At 38.8% G+C, this 22,882-nt stretch overlaps 1 protein-coding gene across 3 annotated transcripts; it reads left to right on the plus strand.

The window, feature by feature from the left end:
* The first annotated feature begins 694 nt into the window (after positions 1 to 694).
* LOC128139696 (fibrinogen-like protein 1-like protein) lies at positions 695 to 22,690 on the plus strand. Of its 3 annotated transcripts, XM_052782464.1 has the most exons (4): positions 695 to 6,163; positions 7,316 to 7,366; positions 16,628 to 16,824; positions 20,339 to 22,690. In XM_052782464.1, exons 3-4 carry the CDS (start codon positions 16,677 to 16,679, stop codon positions 21,037 to 21,039), a joined length of 849 nt encoding a protein of 282 aa, XP_052638424.1. In that variant the 5' UTR covers positions 695 to 6,163; positions 7,316 to 7,366; positions 16,628 to 16,676; the 3' UTR covers positions 21,040 to 22,690. The 3 variants fall into 3 exon arrangements, with proteins under 3 accessions (XP_052638424.1, XP_052638422.1, XP_052638425.1); XM_052782462.1 differs by having other exon boundaries at positions 695 to 7,366; XM_052782465.1 differs by lacking the exon at positions 7,316 to 7,366 and having other exon boundaries at positions 695 to 3,776.
* Positions 22,691 to 22,882: the final 192 nt, after the last annotated feature.

The following is a 22,882-nucleotide window of genomic DNA, read 5'->3' on the forward strand; positions in this document are numbered from 1 at the left end:
CATTTTTCCTTGTTACAAAGGTAAGAACAACAATATTTCCACCTTCTTTCATTGTGTCTGTTCATGGTCTTGATCCATCCTTAAAGGGCAAATGGAGAATTCAGGCCATGAAAAGATGAAAGTCTCTGAAGAGTTCAGAGTGAAAAAATTGACAAGAATTGTAAGGATCCTATAAAACTTTGGAAGGGGCATGTGGAATATCCAACACTTTTTCTTAGAACTGATATATCAAGGTCCAGGCCATTTCTTTGTGCATCAGGATCAGATGCAGTGTACTATTTCCCTGCCTTCCTCAACAGAAAACTCTGCCCCACCCCCAGAAACCTGTTACCTGAACAATCCAAGCCCCAAAATCTTGTTACCTAATGTTATTCCCTCAGTTATGTACGTTATTCCCCTCCTTTTCAGACACCTTTGTGATGAAGTGATTTGTAGAAGTGTATTGGTCTGCTGCTGAACTAATGCTAGTTACAATGGTACCAACTTTTTTTTTTTTTTAATTTAGAGCTGGAATCTGTGTGTGTCAAGTGAGAAAAGAGGTTCTAGCCAGAGTGCTTTAGTCACTTAAAGTTGCTTGGGCACTTAAAGTTCTAACGTGGTCTTGGGCTATCATAAATGCCACTAGGCAAAGCTTATTTGATAGTTTTCCTGTTGCGGTTACTAGTATAATGCAAGATTGTCTTTCTGCAGAAAGGCTGATTTCCTCATTGCCAAAAGGAGGAAGACCTGCTCCCTCAGCTTGGACTGTATAATCCTGCTGCTTTCTGGCTACAAGTTCTGGTACTTCTCACGCTTTGCCATTTGTTGACTTAACGAGAAATTTGTTGATCTTTCTGCTAGATTTCTGTTATGTTTGAGAGAGTTAAATCAGCTCACGGAAGGATCAAATACCAGAACCAGCAGAAAGTAAGCACTAGAGGCATGCAGTCAGAAGCAGGAGCTCTTCTCTGTTTCAGGCAGTGAGTGAGAATAATACAGTCAGCTCACTGCATCTTAAGGATTTGTAGCCTAAGAGCTCATTTAGTCATGTTCTGAATGAGTGGGCAACTCTGAGTTTGACAGGCTGTGTAGAAGGGAGAGGAGACGTATTTTGCTTAAGTCTGTTTCAACTATTAGTCATTTAAGATGGCCTGGAAAGTATTTAGAACAGTTTGAAGTAATTTTATCAATTACTTCATCAAAGATGCTTCCATTCTTCACATGTAAGGAAGAAATTTGATATATAGATATCTCACCTCATTTTTAAACAAAGGAAATATTTGTTGGTGCTCTTTCTCTTTTTGATGAAGCGGGGATGATAATGACTCTGTAAATGGGGTGTGTATTGCTTCAGAGGGAAAGGCTGGTTTGTGGTTAAGATTTGTATTTGTGAAGAGGACTTAAAACTCTAGAATCAAGTGCCTTGGGTTCTGATGCAACTGTCGGGATTTGTGCAAATCATTTATGATTTCTGTTTCAGTTTCTTGTGTGTGAAGTATGAGAAGCTTGTCTCACAAAAGTAATTGTAAGGATAAATTTAGTAGTGAATATTGGGTACTCAGAGAGTGTGGCTATGAGCTTACTGAAGAAAAACCAGTAAGTAATCTTAAAGAGCACCTTTATTAACCATTTATATGTAGTTCTTTATACATATTTATTAAACCAACCCTTTTAAGAAACCACGTCAAGATTTCACAAGTAATCTAGGTAATTTAAGTACATACTCTTCCAATTTAGTGAAAAGTGTATTAAATCACTAAGATCCATTTAAACATCTCCACTGGGTGTTAATGGACCTTTAATTGCATAGAAGTTGTGTGTGATCAGTAGCTCAAAGAGGGCAAAGTTTGTTTTACAGTTTGTTAAAAGGATCCTATTTTTGCAGGCTAACAGTGATAGCAGTACCTTAAGGTACTAAAAGGATTTCACTTTAATTTTTAAGACATCATGTCTGACCTTAATCCTGTTGCTATTAATAGTAGATAGTGAATTTGTATTCCTATGATTTTTTTGTTTCATTTGAAACTTCTTTTAGGAAAATAATCAATATGAAATATAAATAATAGTAAATACTTAGTGGCAATGCATGTTTTTCATTGTGATGTGTCAGAATGAAATATGGATATATATGGCTATATATTACGCTTCTTTAATGAACTGAAGGAGAACAGAAGTGTTTACATCTACTGTTGATGGGCTAAGGAATACAGAAAGAACTTTAAATTTTGAACTTCAGTGGAAAAGCAGATTTACTGAAGAAAGTATGTTGAAAGGTTAAAAAACCATGCACATTTTGCACATTCTTAGGCAAGAAAAGCACAAGATGCACCTGTGGTGCACAGGGCGTTGGGAAGTGATAGTCTGCCAATGGGCTGACTAGAAAACACATTATTACACTTTAAGTGCCAAAAAGCAAGCAGTATCAATTGTGGAAAAAAAATATAATTTCAAAAATTTTACTGCTTTCATCATTTCAGTGTCTGTAAAGACAGGATCTTAGATCTTAATGACTCTTTTGAAGTTGATACTGTGTAAAATCTGGTGATTCAGACCATAAAATAATACAACATTCAGGGAGCTTTTAGTCACAAAATTGTCTGTAGGAATAGTATTGAGTTTTAGTCTATTTTCAGGTTAAGCTAGTGAAAGCTGCTTGAGGTCACAAATAGTTTGGGGTTTTTTTTTATTTCTGTTGTTTCAAAATCCATAAAGGATTATGAATCCTCTATCATAATAAATATTGATTCTTCAGGAAAACCTGTCTACTTTTGAAATTACAAGGTTATTCCTTCAAATTATGCTGGCAGTGACCCTTGTGTAATACTTTGTTTCCAATAAGGTTATGAAGATTTAATGACAATATAATTTTCTGTGCAAGTGGAACTTAGCTACTTAGCTCTTTTATTGATGATGCACAAAACCAGATTACAGTTGAGCTCATTTTTATTATGTATTTGGTTCTGCATGGCTGATAGGAATAAAATTAATTAAAGACTGTCATTCAGTCAAGGGCAAATGGTAGTGAATATACAGCAGAAAGAAAACCTTTCATGACATTTTTTGACCAAAACTGGGTTTTGAACTGATTCTTTAAAGCTGATGACAAACAACAAAAAGTAATATAAAAGGTGGTGAAACTCATTTGAAAACAGAGCAAGTAAAAAAGTAAAAAGTTTTTTAATAGAATATTTTCTGTTTGAAATATTAGAATGTTCTCAGAAGCTCTCTGGATTCTTTAAGGATCTTGCTGTCTGGTACACACAGGTGTACCGTTTCCCTTTGTGTTTCAGACTGGAGATTAGGACACCCAAGCTCATAGTCACCCAAGCAGGGCACAGGACTGCTGTTTACCATGCAGATGCAAGGAGAATCCAGTTAAATACTTGGACTAATACTTCCCATTCCTGGGATCAGAACAGAATAAGACTTTGAACTAATTTTGGGAAGTGGGGAGGAGTGTTTCTTTTCCTACCAGTTCATTTTCTCAGCCTTCCATAGATGTGGTTCAGATTGCTTCAGCATGACAGGTGGGAAATGTATAAGCTGTATTAATAAAGATTTAAGTTCTTGACTGTGGTAGTTAGTAGAACATGCTGAGGAGAAAGAGTATCTGACAAGATTAAGCCTCCTAATGAGGTTGTATTTTTGCAGTGCTACACATTATCTCTTACAAAGAGGAGGAGCTCAGATGAGAGGTGGAACAGTTACTAAAAGACGGGCTTATAGTGGAGTAAGTGCAGCATCCATCATCATAATTACCAAAAGTGATGAGAATTGAACCATGGTGGTGTTACCGGGTATGTGATTAAAGGATCCAGATGGTCCTTTTGTAAAAATAATACTTGCTACCTGTAGCTTCGTAAGGGTCCCCAACATGTTAAGCATGTGGTAGACAGTTGGTAGAGATTCCTTGAGAAACCTTATCTTGTCATCCTCCAATTTTTTTATTTGAATTATATTGCTGATATTCCCTCTTTTGTTTAGGTTTGTTTTCCTGCTAATTCTGTTCACATGGTATTTACACAAAGGTTTTCACTTCTGTTTGCCTTTCATTTTTATGAAGACTACAAAGGTCTTGTTGAAATTGCTGTGGCAAAATCTATTCAGCTGGTGCTGGCAGAAGTAATTCTATACTTCACTTGTGCTTTCAAGTGTTTCAGTGGTAGCAACCAATTATTTCTATCACCAAGTAGCTAGCTAATGGTGGAGAGGTCATTTGTCCTGGAAAGAGCTGATCAAATTGCTGTGCTTTCTTTGTAATATGTTTGAGGCTTATTTTATTGTAGGGGTTTTTTTCAACCCCTTTAAGCGTGCCCTGAGGAGAGTATTAGATGGTACAGAGTCAGCCACAGTTCACTGAAAATACAAGAGTTTAACAAAATGCACTGTTTACAGTTTTTCCTCGGGGCGGGGGGGGGGAAGAAGAGAATGTTCAGAGGGCCTGGGTAGCTCCTCATGAAAAATGTCAACTTAAATCCCAATACCTAACACTGAAAGTCAACTGCTGCTTTCAGCCCACTTCATTGGTATCATATAGGAAAGAAACACACTTGAGGAATTCTGCCTCTTTCAATCTTAAATGTATATTACAAAAAAATCTGCATGTTCTCCATACGTTGTAGCTGTTTATGCACCTTTTAAATATGATGGACTGAACTTGCCTTCTGAAGCTCATTAAGTGCCTTTATAGCTTTGCAGTACCTTGTTAGCCTTTTTTAATCTTTTGTACATTGTTCAAATTTGATAGCCTTTTTTTAACTAGATAAACTTCCACTTTCTCAGATGTGCTTCTTTGTAAGAAGTGATTACCACTATAAAGACTGAAATTTCTAACTTGATTTAAGCACTGTTTGTTGGGTTTTTTTCTTTAAATGGTGCTCACATTGCCTACTCTTTTCTTCATGTATTTTTAATACTTTACATATAGTTTGTGTTTACATACTTTTACTGCCTAATAATTCTTTTATGTTCCAAGTTAGGAATTTGAATAAGCAGGTGTTTCTGCAATAACAACGTGTGTTACTGAGAATATTAATACAGTTTATCAACAGAAGTCCAAACCATGAAATGGGCTCTGCTGTGTTTGCAATGTTTCTTTCGAAAGGAAGTTCAGTATTTTTTCTCCAGCCAATGCAAGGGGTATTGGTCTCAGCTGTTGAACACAGCATTATGACTATTCCACATGATGGCTGCAGACAGTAGATGATGAAAAGCTCCTAGCTTACACTGTAGGAATGTACTTTTCACATGTGTATGGCCTTGTACTGCTGTAGCACTTCCAGGTAGTCTCCTCTGAGTGACCATCATCTGTGGCCTAAGTATGCCATAACAAGGAATGCTTAAAATGCAGTAGTTGGGAAAGGTCATTAAGCTAACCAAACTGAAGCAAGGGTAAATAAATGAGACTTTAAACCATAACCCTGAGATCTGTGCATGAACTTCCCTTAATTTCTAAATTTTATAGGTTAAGTTTCAGAATCAGTGCGTTAAAGAGGTATTACAGGTTTTCTAGTCTGTATAGGTTCTTAGACTATAGGTTCTTAACACCTCAGTTCCTTAAAACCTTTCAGTAGTCATGGAGCAATCTGACTAATTCTTATGATGTGATCTCAACCTGTCTCCTGGGGAGGACTGTGGGCAGTGAAATGTCTCGTTTTGGTAGAAATTTTTCTGCTCCCACCCTATCCACCCTCTGTGTATTATTCACGTTGCTATCCATTTTCCTTAAACAATGCCAGGATCAAGAAACTAAGTCATGTAGTTAGTGTGAGACAGTGAGATCTGTGATAACCATCATTTCCAGGAGAGACTGATTCCACAGTCAGCTGCACAGACACACGTTAGTGTGGCAAGATATATGTATTTTGGGTTTGGTTTTTTGGTTTGTTTTTTCCCTGGGCTCATCATCAAACTGAGAATTTAATTTATTTAAAGTCTGCCTTATGTTCTGAAGCATTCTTTTTATGATCCTTCCAAGCATTTCTTGTGACAGTATATTGGTCTATATGGAAAGCTGCTCTTTTTTTCCTGGTTTTTTCAGCAATGCTACTTCAGCTGTGAGGTTGCTAGAGAGCAACAGAAGTCACAGAATCTCTCTTTGGAAATGAGATGGTTGCCATGGCAATGCTCCTAGCTGCTTCTTGTCCCAGATGAGAAAATAATTTTTAGACTTTTACATTACAAGGTTAGGCTACAACGTTTTAAACTAAATGGTATAGCTAATTGATCCAAATCAAAGATCAATACATTGCTTGCTAAAAATCTTTGGGCTAATAATCAGCTAACATTGTTAAACCAAATATTTGTGCAGGTACTTATCAAATATTTTTTGCTATTTGTTTTTGATCAGATACTTGAGGTAAAACTGGTACATTGAAGTGGAAACTATTTTCATCTTACTGATTTTACTAATTGTCTTTTTTGTAGTAGAAATTATCCTGAAACTGACTGATATCTAGATAAGTTGTGTTTAAAATATGACTCTGAGTTTGAATCATATTTTGCAATATGCCAAATCTGGATCAAACCTGAAATGCTAGATATTTTTAAGGTTTATTATCTCTGAAGTCCAGGCAGTTGATGATGGAAGCATTGGTTGTTTTGGTGGTCTCTAATCAACCTCACTTTGAGCAGGATTATCACCAACACCAGTTCAGTCGTGCTGTGTCTAGCCAGTATTAAAAACCTCCAAGCATGGAGGTTTCCCAGTCCGTCTGGGAAAGCTGTTCCCATGCTGCACTGCTCCTGGTGAGCAAGCTTTCCCAAGTGTCCAATTTGAACCTCCCAAGTCACAGGTTGTGGTCATTGCACCATATTACGGTTAGACTATGTGATTAATCATGATAAACAGAAAAGCCTGGTGAGGATCAGATGAATACTGACAGGCAGAGGAACCCTAGTTAACCTAATCAGTGAAAATTGGAAGACACAGACTTGACTGCTCCCAAGACTACCAAAGGAGAATGATTAGACTGTTGTCAAAACCAAAGAAACTCCCTCAGAACTCCTTGCAGAGTGAACTACTGCCTACAGGGGACTCTCTGTCGGTTGCAGGGGGAAGGGCACTTTGGAATTGTTTAAAGGTTATTATGGGACTGTGAGAATGTGTGAAACTTTCTATGGAATGTTTAGAGGAAGGACCAAAGGTTAGGAAAGGGAAGGATCCATGTGGCGGGGAGGAAGAAGCCTGGTTTGATTTCTTTCTTGGCCAGTCTATGCTGACTGCTTTTCATCACCTTACCATCCCCCGGTTTTTTTAGTTCTCTTATTTTCTGAGTTTTGAAATGTAGCTCACTGTTCTTTATTTCTCTTAATTTTTCCCCTTTTTAAAAGATAGGCCTCTACTATGCCCACTGAAGTTCTCTGGGATGTCCGTGACTTCTAAAAGGTAATCATAAATGATTCAGAGAGGTCTTTTGCTAGTTCATAAGGTGCCTGTAGAATTTGATCTGTCCTTGCCACTTTGAAAATACTTAACTTCTTCAGTATCTTTGAGAAGTTTTTCACCTAATCAGGCCTTCAGTCCTATTCCTTCATTAAAATTAATTTCATTAAGTATCTGATCACTGTTTATGAAGTCTGCAACAAAAAAGGTATCAAATCTGTGCCATTTGCCCTCCTCCCTCATTAAATAATGGATTTTTCATTTTGAATTCTTTTTATTTCCAATGCATTTACAGAATATTTGTCTTGGTTTTGTCCCTTGCTAATGGTAACCTTTTTAATCTTAACCTCTAATTTTATCCTAGTCTGTTATTGTGTTATTCCTATGTAGTCACTCTTAGGTATTTGTCCTTTTATTCCACTCATTTGCACAACTTCATTCTGACTTTCAAATTTTTAAAGAACTCTAGAACCAGACATTTTGAGTTCTAGTATTGTTCCTGCCTTTCTTCATGAGACAGTTTGTCATTTCTCCTTCATTATAGTACCTTTTATTAATTGCCAGCCCCCTTAAAGAGCCTCTCTCTCTCAGACTCTTGGCAAGAGAGGAGAGAAAATGGTTGCCTAAGTTTCTTGGTCTGCTTTTTTTTTTTTTTTTTTAAATATATTGTCCTTACAATGCTGCACATACTTTTCCTTTCCTCAGAATCACAAATTCTACCATATTAAGAAAGGCATTACCTAAATTGCATTCCACACAAATACTCCCCAACAGTTTTCACCTGCAATGAGTGTATCTGGCCATTTCTGCCACCTCATTTACAAGTTATGGCCTATCATACCCTTTTCCAAAGCTACCTGAGTCACAAGTTTTTCATTACCACTAGTCCTATCTGTCAGCTAACCAAACAATTATTTTCCAAGGTCTTCCATGATGATGGATTTGGATGTTATTTTTCAAGTTAGGTCCTACTTCAGTGTTTTTGTTGAAAGTGAACCCTTTTCAATTCAGTTAAGTTTCTACACCTTTAGAATTTAGTCTATGGTTCAACAGGAAGACATGAAGAATATGTTTTAATGTTTACTTCAGACCTTGGAATATTTTCGTAGAGAAATCTGAAAAAAAAAAAAAAAAAGTTGCTGAACATTTGAAAAGTCAAATGTTTTTAAGAGGGAAGCATTTGTTCTGCTTTACATTCAGTCAAAAATATATACCTTAGTTCATTTCCCAAATAATGGTTCATCTCACAAATAATGAATGTGTAAAAAGAGGTTTAGAAGCTGTATTGAGAATAGTCTTATGTGCAATGTGTTTCAGCATTTAATAACTGCTGTATTGTCAGACAAAACACACTTCATATGCTATTGCCAGCTCAGAAGTTCAAGAACAAGTGAGAACTGTTATGAACATTTTTTTTTTGTTACTGATCTTATACAAAGATACCAAATTGCATTTAGCCAAGGTTGCAAAGCAATTCAAAGTCACTCAAAGTTGCAGAAGTATTTCTATGGCCTGGTTTTGTTGGTTGTTTTGTTTTGTTGGTTGGTTGGTTGGTTTGTTTTCCCAAAGCAATCACTTGTGCTGTGCACCCATAAAACTTCTTTCGGGAACGATACTCAGTGAGCCCTTTTTTATGTTTTATGTGTTTTGCCTTGTTAGAACTTCGTCTCTTGAGTTCCTTGTTATGCTGAACAAGATTATTGCATGAAAGTTAGCATTTTTACATGTTTCTGGCAACGATACAAAGCCATAAATCACCCATCTCAAGCCTTTTCAAGACCCTGGGTACACAAGTTGCTAGCCTGTGTCGATGCCTTTCCAATAAGGACAGAGGCCATCTTGGGCATAGCGATCACAAAATGATAGAGTTTTCAATTCTTGGAGAAGTAAGGGGGCGGGGGGTGTGGGTAGCAGAACTGCTTGGACTTCCAGAGGGCAGACTTTGGCCTGTTTAGGAGGCTGGTTGACAGAGTCCCTTGAGAGGCAGTCCTGAAGGGCAAAGGAGTCCAGGAAGGCTGGACATTCTTCAAGAAGGAAATCTTAAAGGCGTAGGAGCAGGCTGTCCCCGTGTACTGAAAGACAAGTCAGTGGGGAAGAAGACTGGCCTGGCTGAACAGAGAGCTTTGGCTGGAACTCAGCAAAAAAAGGAGAGTTTATGACCTTTGGAAGAAGGGGCAGGCAACTCAGGAGGACTACAAAGATGTCGTGAGGTTATGCAGGGAGAAAATTAGAAAGGCCAAAGCCCAGCTAGAACTTAATCTGGCTACTGCTGTAAAAAAACAGTAAAAAATGTTTCTATAAATACGTTGGCAACAGAAGGAGGGCTAAGGAGAATCTCCATCTTTTATTGAATGTGGAGGGAAACATAGTCACAAAGGATGAGGAAAAGGCCGCCTTTGCCTCAGAATTTAATAATAAGACCAGTTGTTCTCTGGGTACCTAACCTCTGAGCTGAAAGACAGGGAGCAGAATGAAGCCCACATAATCCAAGGGGAAATGGTTAGCAACCTGCTACACCACTTACACACGCGCAAGTCTATGGGGCTGGATGGGATCCACCCAAGGGTGCTGAGGGAGCTGGTGGAAGTGCTCACCAAGCCACTTTCAGTCACTTATCAGCAGTCCTGGCTAACCAGGGAGGTCCCAGTCGACTGGGAGTTAGCTAATGTGACGCCCGCCTACAAGAAGGGCTGGAAGGAGGATCCGGGGAACTCAGGCCTGTCAGCCTGACCTCGGTGCCAGGGAAGGTTATGGAGCAGATCATCCTGGGTGCCATCACACGGCACGTACAGGGCAACCAGGGGATCAGGCCCAGTCAGCAGGGGTTTGTGAAAGGCAGGTCCTGCTTGACTGACCTGATCTCCTTCTATGACAAGGTGACCCGCCTAGTGGATGAGGGAAAGGCTGTGGATGTTGTTTACCTGGACTTTAGTAAAGCCTTTGACACCATTTCCCACAGCATTCTCCTGGAGAAAGTGGCTGCTCATGGCTTGGACAGGTGTAATCTTCGCTGGGTAAAAACCTGGCTGGATGGCCAGGCCCAAAGGGTTGTGGTGAATGGAGTTAAATCCAGTTGGCGGCCGGTCACAAGTGGTGTTCCCCAGGGCTCAGTATTGGGGCCAGCTCTGTTTAATATCTTTATCAACGATCTGGACGAGTGGATTGAGTGCATCCTCAGTAAGGTTGCAGATGACACCAAGTTGGGTGGGAGTGTTGATCTCGTTGAGGGTAGAAAGACTCTACAGAAGGATCTGGACAGGCTGGATCGATGGGCCAAGGCCAACTGTATGAGGTTCAACAAGGTGAAGTGCTGGGTCCTGCACTTGGGTCACAACAATCCCATGCAGCACTACAATCTTGGGAAACAGTGACTGGAAAGCTGCCCGGCAGAAAAGGACCTGGAGGTGCTGGTTGACAGCCGGCTGAATATGAGCCAGCAGTGTGCCCAGGTGGCCAAGAAGGCCAACGGCATCCTGGCTTGTATCAGAAATAGTGTGGCCAGCAGGAACAGGGAGGTGATTGTTCCCCTGTACTCGGCACTGGTGAGGCCGCACCTCAAATACTGTGTTCGGTTTTGGGCCCCTCCCTACAAGAAAGACACTGAGGTGCTGGAGCGTGTTGAGAGAAGGGCAATGAAGCTGGTGAAGGGTCGAGAGCACAAGTCCTCTGAGAAGCAGCTGAGGGAACTGGGGTTGTTTAGTCTGGAGAAAAGGAGGCTCGGGGAGACCTTATCGCTCTCTACAACTACCTGAAAGGAGGTTGTAGCGAGGTGGATGTCAGTCTCTTCTCCCAAGTAACAAGCGATAGGATGAGAAGAAACCGCCTCAAGTTGCAGCAGAGGAGGTTTAGATTGGCTATTAGGAAAAATTTCATCACTGAAAGAGTTGTCAAGCATTGGAACAGGCTGCCTAGGGAAGTGGTGGAGTCACCATCCCTGGAGGTATTTAAAAGACGTGTAGATGTGGTGCTTAGGGACATGGTTTAGTGGTGGACTTCGCAGTGTTAGGTTTACAGTTGGACTCAATGATGTTAAAGGTCTTTTCCAACTTAAACTATTCTATGACTCTATCATATTTACTGGAACTTACTGACATCATTATTCAGACTACTAAGGTTAAATTAACACTGCTTTGCCCTTGCTAGAACTGTTGGCTTCATTATATGGGTTAGATATGGATATTTTTCATATCCATTACACAGAGAGTCTGATTAGTTGCAATATAGTAGCCGGATTGTCTTTGCAACTAACTTCAGAGCTTGATGAAGTAGTAGGTTGATCAATCTCAGTCAAATTCTTCCTTTGCAAGGGTGTGCCATGAGTTGTTAAAATATAGAGAACTTGTAAAGAGACTTTCCACATAGGTGAGGCTGCATTGGAAAAATTCAAATGAATGCTTGCCTGTTAAATCTGAGCAGAATCAGAGGGATAATTAAAACTTCAACATACTGTGGAGAAGGAATACGCAGTCACTGGGCTGAGAAACTAAGTATCTTAATTAATGTGGCTAACAATAAGTCATTATAGTAATGCATTATTTTGAAATCTGTATATGACCAAACCATACCAATGTAATGTAGTCCTACCTTAAGATCATTATATAATTTTCAGGGCTGAAAAATTATTCTCAAAATACTTGATCAAGAGCAGAGAGAGAGATGTAATTATTTTTGTTGTTTTTCAAAGTTTTCATCTACAGAAATAGATGCCTTTCTGAGCATGAGTGAATGAATGCTGTTGCCCTTTCTTCTTTCTTCTAATTAAATGCTTCCCACTTCACTTCTGCTCTGCCAGCTCAGATGCAAGTTTGGAAATCAACAAAGAGAAGCAAACAGCAAGAAAGTAAAGAAAAATGGGAAGACGGGGGAGGAGATAAACAGTGATAGAAAATGTAGGAATCAAAGGCACAAAGCAAAGATGTATCCCAATTTATTACAGGATGACAGGAGACCTATCAATAAATACCACTAAAGTTAATGGTGTTTTCTAGAGTGTATCAGTATGGACAGAGTGGAAAGGTATCTTCTCTTGCCCTTTCTTAGTACACTATTTCAGCAAGATCTGTATCTGTTCAAAGCACTTTTACTAGTTCATAAGCTACATACAGTATTTTCATGCCTTAGCCAAGGTTTATAAAGCACGGTACTAACCAGAAATTAGGTATGTCAAACACACACATATCTGAAATTCCCTGAGCTGCATAATGCTAAAAGCAGAGAGAATGTGTTCTTAAACTTTTCCCTGTAGCTCTGCTACTGACCAGTGTGAGGGAAAAGATACTGTTTGGACTCCCTGTGGCCACCCTCATATATAATAAAGCATTGGTTGTACTTTAAAAATGAAGAGAAATATCACTGACTTTTAAATGTTACAAGCAAATCTTCCCTAAAACATTTGTTATGTGTATTTAATTGTGCATGAAATACAAATACTCACATATGTGCTTTCACTGAGGATGAATTATTGAAGAACAGAAATTATGCATAGTACAAATCCTCAGGTAGAGCTTGCAGAGGACTTAAATGCTCCATCAATTTTAATTGTAGCTTGTTTCAGGGATGGAATCTGATCAGTGGGTTGCAGGCTGGATCAAGGAGCACAAAAACTTAAGTGTTGGCTCATCTTGAAAAGGGTAAATGCTAGATTAGACATCATCTAGAGGCCATGCAGATAGACAGTACAACTTTCAGATATAAAGTAACAATTAATTCATCCAATTCATTACAGTTTTGACCCTAATCAATGTTAATTAACTCTTGTTAATCCAAATAAACTTAACCAGAAACTTGTTGACCAGCCTGTTCTGCTGTATTGGTTTTGTGTGGCAAGGTTTTGGTAGCGGGGGGGGTTACAGGGGTGGCTTCTGTAAGAAGCTGCTGGAAGCTTCCCCTGTGTTCGAGAGAGCCCATACCAGCCGGCTCTAAGACGGACCCGCCGCTGGCCAAGGCCGAGCCAATCAGCGATAGTGGTAATGCCTCTGTGATAACAGTTTTAAGAAGGAAAAAAAGTTGGGACGGCAGTAATTCGGCAGCCGGAGAGAGGAGTGAGAACATGTAAGAGGAACAACCCTGCGGACACCAAGGTCAGTGAAGAAGGAGGGGGAGGAGATGCTCCAGGCGCCGGAGCAGAGATTCCCCTGCAGCCCGTGGTGAAGACCATGGTGAGGCAGGCTGTCCCCCTGCAGTCCATGGAGGTCCACGGTGGAGCAGATATCCACCTGCAGCCCGTGGAGGACCCCACGCCGGAGCAGGTGGGTTCCTGAAGGAGGCTGTGACCCCGTGGGAACCCCGCGCTGGAGCAGGCTCCTGGCAGGACCTGCGGATCTGTGGAGAGAGGAGCCCACAGAGCAGATTTTCTGGCAGGACTTGTGACCCCGTGGGGGGCCCACGCTGGAGCAGTCTGTGCCTGAAGGACTGCACACCGTGGAAAGGACCCATGCTGGAGCAGTTCGTGAAGAACTGCAGCCCGTGGGAAGGACCCATGTTGGAGAAGTTCGTGGAGGACTGTCTCCCGTGGGTGGGACCCCACGCTGGGGCAGGGGAAGAGTGTGATGAGTCCTCCCCCTGAGGAGGATGAAGCGGCAGAAAATAACGTGTGATGAACTGACCGTAAACCCCATCCCCGTCCCCCTGTGCCGCTGGGGGGTTGGTAGAGAATCCGGGAGTGAAGCTGTGCCCGGGAAGAAGGGAGGGGTGGAGGGAAGGTGTTCTGAGATTTGGTTTTATTTCTCATTACCCTACTCCGGTTGATTTGTAATAAATCAAGTTAATTTTCCCCAAACTGAGTCTGTTTTGCCCGTGACGGTAATTGGTGAGTGATCTCTCCTATCCTTATCTCGACCCACAAGCTCTTTGTTATATTTTCTCTCCCCTGTCCAGCTGAGAAGGAGGGGGAGTGATAGAACAGCTCTGGTGGGCACCTGGCGTCCAGCCAGGGTTAACCCATCACATCTGCTTTTGTTTTTTTCCATTTTTATAGCTCTGAGACACTGTTTCTGATTCATTCACATTAAAACATGAAGTAACAACAAGGTTTATGGTTGGTTTGTTCCTAATACTAAAAATCAAGTTATCTCTATACAATTTTAAATGTGACTAGCAGTATAGCATCTAGTTAATTCACCTATGCAAAATGAGATAGTAAATTTGAGCATCTGCCTGTGTGTATTTAAGCAACATAAGTAATTTACTGAACTAAATCCTCTTCATGGTTCTCCACCAGTGTGTCTGTTTATTAATCAAGAAAATTTAATTTAGTTACTATGTTGTTTTAATCCTTATGGAAGAACTTTGTACTTTATAATTCATACATACTTACTTGCAAGTGTAATATGTCAGAGCAAAGTCCACCAGAGTAAGCACACAGTGTGAAATAATGAAGATGCAATTTTGCTGCATTTGAGATAGCGTGTTGGAGCTGATTTATTCACCTGGACTTAAGTAGCAGGCAAAGTACAACTGTAGAGAATGAGCTCATTCATTTGTGTGTGTTTTTCTTTGCCAAGCTTCACTTGAAAGAGGTAAGGTGCCTGCCTGGTGCTGTTTTCCTCAGTTGCTTTCTTAATAATTTATAATACCAAGTTCTATTCTGGAATTGAATGGATTTGTAAATCATTTCAATGTGTAAATATGAGGGAAGAAAAAAGACTGACTCACTAGAAAATGCTAAAAGAAAAACAAAACAGCTAAAAAAATAACTCCAGATCCAAATACAGATTTCTTGAAGTTTAGTGATGCTTGTGGGTTAGGTTTTGATTTAAAGTAATTTATAGTATAATAATCAATAACAGCAACAATAATAGAAGCTTTCAGGGAAAAGTATTCCCCTTTCAGGGAAAGGACAGTGGGAAATGCCCACAGAGCAGAACTTAAATGCTTTAAGGGAAATCCTGTGCTGAATTTCATGAAAGGTAATTTTCCAGTTTATTACAGTCCCAATATCAAATGAGAAGCTTTGCATAAAATAGCAAATTTTATGTTAATAGTAAATCAGAATTATTATTGAATATTTTTAGGTAGAGTAGAAAATTCTGTTTTGCTGTTTTTCTGTTTGGTAGGTATAAAAATTAACTCTCAAACCTGAACTTTATTACAACGATTCATCTTGGGCATTTTTAAAAAAATGTGCTGAATATTTTTTCTCTCTGGAAAACTGTTTGCTGAATCTGCTGCTAAGTCATTAGATTTATAAGGAATGTGGCTCTGTTGCAACATAAACCACTGTGGAGAAGAGTACTGGCCTCTGTAGGCTCTGTGCTGACGCCGGCAGGAAATAAGCTCTGACTGAATTGCTGCTTGCTAGATCTGTTTTCTGCTTTCGTCAAAGCCACTGTGGGGAGCTCAGTCCTTAAAAAAAATATTAAAGAGTTTGGCTAGAGTCTAAGTAAATGTGTCCTTTGAGAGTATGGGAAACCTGTGCTATCCTGATTCAGTCTAAGCTGTCATTGATACAGAAATTCCTCTTCAGTCAAGCTGGGATTTGCCGAAGCGAGGACCACAGGATTTAGTCCAGTAATAGCCTAAGCATTCTTGCTATGCTGGATGGAGAGGGTTACCAGATGTGTAACCCCAAAAAGAGGACAAAATGAGGCTCAAAACTGTTTTGGTTCAATATATTGAATACTTGTGGGTTTTGAAGAGGCTGCAGAAAAGTTCTTTTTACTTTGTTTATTGAGCTTTTCTCTTTTTTTGATCTGATTTAAACCCGTGGCCTATTATTTAAAGCTGTAAATGGAAATTTATAAAAAGCGTAGCCCATGTGTTGAAGCAAGTTCTCCAGTGCATGGAAATATTCCCAGCGCTCAGAAAGCCATGTCTTTGAGTACTGTTTGAAATACAGACAGTCAGCAGAGCCAGTGTTGCTGTTTCTGCCAGTTCGACCATTGGTGCCTCTATTTCACTGCAGTTTGGACTCGGGGAATAAGCAAAATTCAATTCTGATAAATATAAGATGTGCTTTTTCTTTTGTCATTACATTACTTTCTATGGCTTTTCGTCACACACAAGATTACATTATGTTTCATTGCCCCGCATGGTACAAGGTGACAGAGGTGAGAGATGTTCTAAGTGTCACAGCACAGCGCTCCATGTCAGAGGAATGACCAGTCAGAAATAGTGTGTGAGACATCAGGAAAAGGAGAGGTCCTTGAAAGATGGGAGAAGCCAATTTTGGTAGAGGCTCACTATACTGAAGGTAGGTATTTCAATACCTTTCTCCTTCAGGACTTTCATACTAAAAGTCATAAATCTTTCCATTTTCAATTCCAGTCTGTGTTACAGTTCTGTATTGCTGCAGGAGGACTGACTCGGAAGGAAGATGCTGTTGACAAGCTCAGCGGGATTTATTCTGTTCCTGCTCTCTCATTGCACTGTGTCAGTGAGCACCAAAGAGGCAGTGGTCTTGGCTAATGCCCACCTTCTCCCCCAAAGAGGCTATGAGAGACTGGGTAACACCAATGAAAAAGGTACTCATGAAGAGAGTGAGTAATTTGGATGCATGCTGTGTTTTACTTCATTGCTTTGCTGTAACATTTTTGGCCAATGTATTTGAAAGTTAGCCCTGCAAAAATACTTTGCAATATGAACATGTCCTGCCCTGAAGTCCAGAATCTTTAAAATCCTTGCTCAGCTGCCATTTAATTCAAGAGAATTAACAGATTTTTTGTAAAAAAATATTTTGTGGCATTTGAAGACTTACTCTTAGGACAATCATATCTAGATTACATCTGACACCTCAGTACTTAAATCCCATTGGTACTTATAACTGAGGCATCCTTCTGCCTATCTAGCTTGTACAGTCCAGCTTGGTAAGTTTTCTAATACATTTACTAGAGTAGATCCCACATAAAATGTACACAAAAAGAGTAGTGGGTTTGATTCGTTTTCTTCCTTCAACTGATGGCACTTGAGGGTTTATAAAATTCACTTTCCAAGTGAATCCTCTAACAATCAGCCTAAAAGATTTTCTCATTATCCATCTGTAGAAGTTGTTCTATTTTGCATGAATAATATTCACTGAGAAAGGCAAAAACAAGTGTCACTGTATATATCGCTGGCTTGGACATCACTATATGAATCACTTAAATAATGATTCTATAAAATCATGGGGCCAGGTTTGGAGTCAGGCTGTCTACCACGCAGATGTTCTAACAACTGGGGTACAAAGTCATGTACACAGTTCTGCTCTTTCAGGGTATTTAATAATGTCATGCAGATAGTATTGAGATTTAAAGTATTCTATTCGTGGCTGCAGATTCTATTAGGCAATGAAATGCATGAAAATAAGACCTTGGAAAGCCTATATACTCCTGAAAATCTGTCCTGAGTGGCTTACAAGTACCAATAAACTTCTGAATATCAACTATGAAAGACTATGTTTAACACAATACTGTTACTATGAGTAATACTATTTAACAGGTTTAGTCCATCTGGACTTCTACAAAGCCTATGATACAATACTTCACACAATATTAAATCAGAGAAGGTAGAGTTACATTATAATTTCAGTAGAGATTGAAAAGAAAATCACTTGGGTAGAAAAGTAAAAAAATAAAGTCAAGGAGAAACTGAAAGTACTTGCTTATAAGTGATCTTTTCAGTATTCTTATTAAGTATACTGACGCAAAAATAAGAATATGCTGATAATATTTAATGATAACATGAAGTAGAGAAATGCCAATACAAAAAATAAGAATATTGCACAGAAAAAAAATAATAACCAGATATTCTTAAGTAATACCATTGAGATGAAAAATAAAGTACAAAATTCTAGGTTTTACTGCAAGGTGAGGACCTTCCCAGTTACAAAGATCCAAAGACCAGACTCTAGATTAAAGGAAACTAAGCAATACAAATGCAATCCTGGAATATATTAACACAGATGTTTTTAATAAGACTTGGGAAGAATTGGTGGCACTATATAAGGCCGTCTGCAATACTGTGTGCAAATTTTACCCACATTCTAGGAGATTAATTTGCAGTGAAGTGGTGCAGAAAAGCTACTAAGACAATACAGAAACAGAAGATTTATCTTACACTAAATAATAAAAGAACTTATTTATCCTAACAGAATTTACCCTAACAAAACAAAGGCTGATTAAAAATATAGTTGTCCTCATGGTACATCGGTGCTTATTACTCAGGAATAAGCACTATTTAACTAAAGGACAACATGACATGAGAAAGAAAAAAGATGGACAGTGGACATTAATAAAATTAGATTGGGAACCAGATGAGTATTTCTAACAGAGTAGTGACAGTTATTGAAGTCTACAGTGCTTTCCAGTTGGAAGAGAAGAAATTTAATAATTCTGTGAAGAAGACTGCATGATATAATTCCCCACAGGACCAGTAGTAGGTAAAATAGTGACTCATGGTCCCTTTCTCTTTGCAGAAAGCTGGGGTTTTTGTTTGTTTTTTTTTTTTTCCCACAGTAACTAAACTGTTCAGTGTACTTTTGATCTGTTGGTCGCAAGACCATACAATGAGATTGACTCTTTTCAGACTCTGTTCTTCTGTTCAGGTAAAGAAAAACAATGTGTTCAGCAGAAGGATCAGCAGGGGCTCTCTGGTCAGTGATTTGGGCAGAGAAGAGGTTTTTTCTGAGCTTTTATTCTAAATTTTTGTATTTGGAAATATTTTTCCTTAATCATATTTTGGCAAATTTTTGAGGAAAAAAAAATTAAAAATTAGGACATCTTGCCATACTTGTCCTGAATTATCCCAGTTTCCCAGAAGAAAAAATTAAGCTTTAAATACAGTATCTAAATTCCTATCAGTCATTGTCAGGACAGAACACAGGATTTCATAGGTCTGAAGAACTGTCATTTTATATCACAGGTGGTCTGTAGGAATTTTTCTCATAGAGATCTTAAAATTGTCAAGCTTTTATTAAATATAAATTACAAATATTCCATAGTATAATGACATAATGATATGCCTTTCAACTCTATGGAGAAGCGAGTGATTTCAATTCATAAACATGTTTCTGAGTAACGGAACAGACTGATTGAATATCATCCTTCTGTACAAAAGTAATTCTCTATATATGAATCCATCCATACATAAATGTATATTTAAATAAATTATATTCTGGCTCTTAGCAGTCTCCCAGCCAATTGTAAAAAGCAGAGCATTGTGCCTTAGTCTCAGAGATGCTTGATACTATACTATAGCAAGAAGTTACCTTATAAGCAAGTTACATTTGAAAAACACAGTGTATATATATTTCAGCCCAATAGAGAGGGTCATCCCAACCCTTATATGCCATTTTTATTGCCCTCTGAGCCTACTGGATAAGCATTAAAGTGGAAAAGCACTTTCACCTATTTTCCTGATATTGATGTTCAGCACTGTAGTTCTACCTGCAAATCAGTGGTAAGATTTAGCCTGGAGTTTGAATGACAAGAACTGTTCCTAAGAAAATCCTCAGATGTTTGTAAGTTTCATATTAGCAAGAAATGCACTTTAATATCTCCCTTTTACCAATGAACACATGGCATACTTATTGGAATTTAATGCAAGGATGTTACAGATGCCTGAAGTATAAATTGGTTAAAGAGAAATTAGATTTATTTGTTGAGGATAAGGCTAGCTCTAGTAATTAAACACAATGGTCCAACACATGGCACAAGGAATTGCAAACTTGCTGACTACTCAAACTGGAAGAACGCAGGCGGAAAAGGAATGGTCTGTACATAACTTTTGGCTTTTCAACCATATTTCTGTCATAAATGCAAAATCACACTTCTGTTGTATGGCAGGGTAACAAACCCTTTTTTGAATTTCTGAACATTTCCTGCTTGTTCTGCCCTGAAATCTTCCCCTGTTAGCTAAGTAGGTGCCCACCAGCTGGGATGAAGTCAGAGTCAGCTTCCAGTCAGAAGGTGATTATTCACTCACTCTAAAGGACAGAGTTCAATATCTAAAATTTACTATTTGAATAGAAATTTACTTTAAAACTTTTTTTTTCCCACTCAGACTACCCAAGGGATTGTTTTGAGATTTTTCAGCGCTCCAAAGGAAATTCCAGAGATGGTCTTTACATCATCCAACCAAAGGAGGACCCAATTGTTGTCTCTTGTAACATGCAGGATGGTGGCTGGACAGTAATCCAGCACATTACAGCCAATAGTACTGTCGACTTTGATAGGACCTGGCAGGATTACAAATACGGATTTGGCTCCGTTCTTGACAACCACTGGTTAGGAAATGAATATATGCATCAGTTAACTAGCAGCTCTGTGCAATATATACTTGGAGTTAAACTTGTAAACCTAAACGCTGAAATCAAATGGGGACAGTATGAACCATTCCTTATTGAAGATGAAGCGTCTCAATACCGAATCAGGGTTGGTCTATACAAAGGCAATGCCACTGATGCTCTGACCCTGGACACAGAAGCTTATCTCCATGACAACCAGAAGTTCACCACCAAGGACAGAGACAATGATAATTACTTTCAGAATTGTGCTAAATTGGAACACAATGGCGTTCCTGGGGGAGGCTGGTGGTACGATGCGTGTGCTGGAGCAAATCTAAACCGTAGGAACGTGATATACTGGCAAAAGGACTGCAACAAGCAACGCATGTGCAAGTTTGCATGGATGATGATCAAACCCATTGACCACAGCCTGTCATATCCAACCAAGCCCTGTCTATGTCAGAAAGTTGAACTGTAGATAAGCCATGTGTACTTTGACAGGAACATGGATTCTTTGTCCAGTGACTGAAGTGAACTCACACTCTCATTGACTGAATAATCACACTAAGTAATCATGATTGAAAATTTAATTTGGGCCTCTGCAAGGTCTTTATGATAGCATATCATCCAGGACTGGACCAGGACATAGACATCTACCAACCACACAAGTGAGAAGTCACTGTCAGAAACTGAGGCCTCTACCAGAAGATTTAAATAATTAATTTTACAGTATTTTAGCCATAAGAGAAGTCAGGTATGAAATCCAGGATATGATGTCTTGTACGAGATACACATGAATATACATGCACTTCAGAAGGTTTTGCTCCAGTATGAATGTTCATGGTTGATCTCCTGTAATTGCACATCTTCACATATGCAGGAAGGATATTTCTGGTGAAGTACCTACATTTACAAAATACATATTGGAGAGTATGGTGTACCATAGGGCAGCATCAGGCCTTTCCTTTTTACCTTTAGTGAAAGGTATTTTAAAATATAAAATTGGAATTGGCCTCACCTCCCATGGCTTCTTTTCCCCTTCATTGACTCTTCTTTTTATCTCTACTTTTTAATGATCCCATACACAATGAACTATTCAGCATGGGCTTTTCTTTTCTTTCTTCTTTTTAGAGCACTCATAGCTAATGGGATCATCAGCTTTCCCATTTAAAGCTACTAATCCAAAGCTTACAACTCCTCTGAATTTTTCCCCAAGAAACTCAGTGAACACTTTTTTTAAAAGATCAAATTGATTTCACAATTGTTTACTTATTGCTCCGTTTTTTTTTCTGAATATTACTCCATTTATAATGTTTTGACTGTTGCTTCTCCCTGTTCCATGATGTGCTTCAGCTTTCTCTTTTTTTGATACCACTGTGAGAAAAGAAGAGAGTGTTGGCTTTATTTCACATTTGCTAGCTTCAATTGTTTTGGCACTCAACCTTGACATTATTTAAACAGTGCCTTTTTTCTGGTTATAAAATAAAGAGAGAATCTTTAAATTTCATCATAAATTCATGTGTTTTAAAATAATAAATAAAAGGATTTCAGTTTTGATAACCCTGAAGACATTGTTTTCTTTTACAGCTGTTTGGGTTACTTCACACATTTCTATATCATTGGAATAGCTGAATGACCACAGACAAGTTTTCATTGTTGCATTACACAAAATGTCAGGATAATTAATTAGAATATCTTTTATGTTTTCTCAGATATTTCAGTTACAGAAACTTAACCAACAGATACTGGCAAACTCTGCTTTTTAATTTAAAAATGGAATCTCATAATGTGTAAGTACATTCTCACATACAATATCACATTAATCAACTCAGAATTTAGCAGAAGGAAAAATTCTTCCTAAAAAAGCATCAACTGACAAAATAAGAGAGTCTGATGACCTCTTTCTAGCAAAAACACTGTTTTATTATTATTTGTCTTTAAAAATCATTCAGGTTTTATATGAGAAAGTGCTTGCTTTTGTTTCTGATTTTCGTATGTGTAACCTAAACAATAAATTTCCAGACTTTCACATAACCTTTATTCATGTGTTAACCATAGGTTTAAAAGTATGACAAAGTGCTTTTAGGACCAAGCATTGAATACTGTGCATTAATAAATTAGCAACATTACCTGCCTGGGCTCATTTTTTCTCCCATAATTAACAAAGCAGAGTCCCTTAGTTACTCTCACGTCTGCTGCATTTCAGAAGGCATCAGGACCCAGGCAGAATGGTGCGGTACAGAGCTGAATCCAGCCACACTCCGCAGCTGGTATCCTCCACCATACCCTCTCTCCATTCTTCTTCCTATAGCTACCTGATG

This window comes from Harpia harpyja, chromosome 3, assembly GCF_026419915.1.
Source record: "Harpia harpyja isolate bHarHar1 chromosome 3, bHarHar1 primary haplotype, whole genome shotgun sequence".
NCBI classification, from domain to species: Eukaryota; Metazoa; Chordata; class Aves; order Accipitriformes; family Accipitridae; genus Harpia; species Harpia harpyja.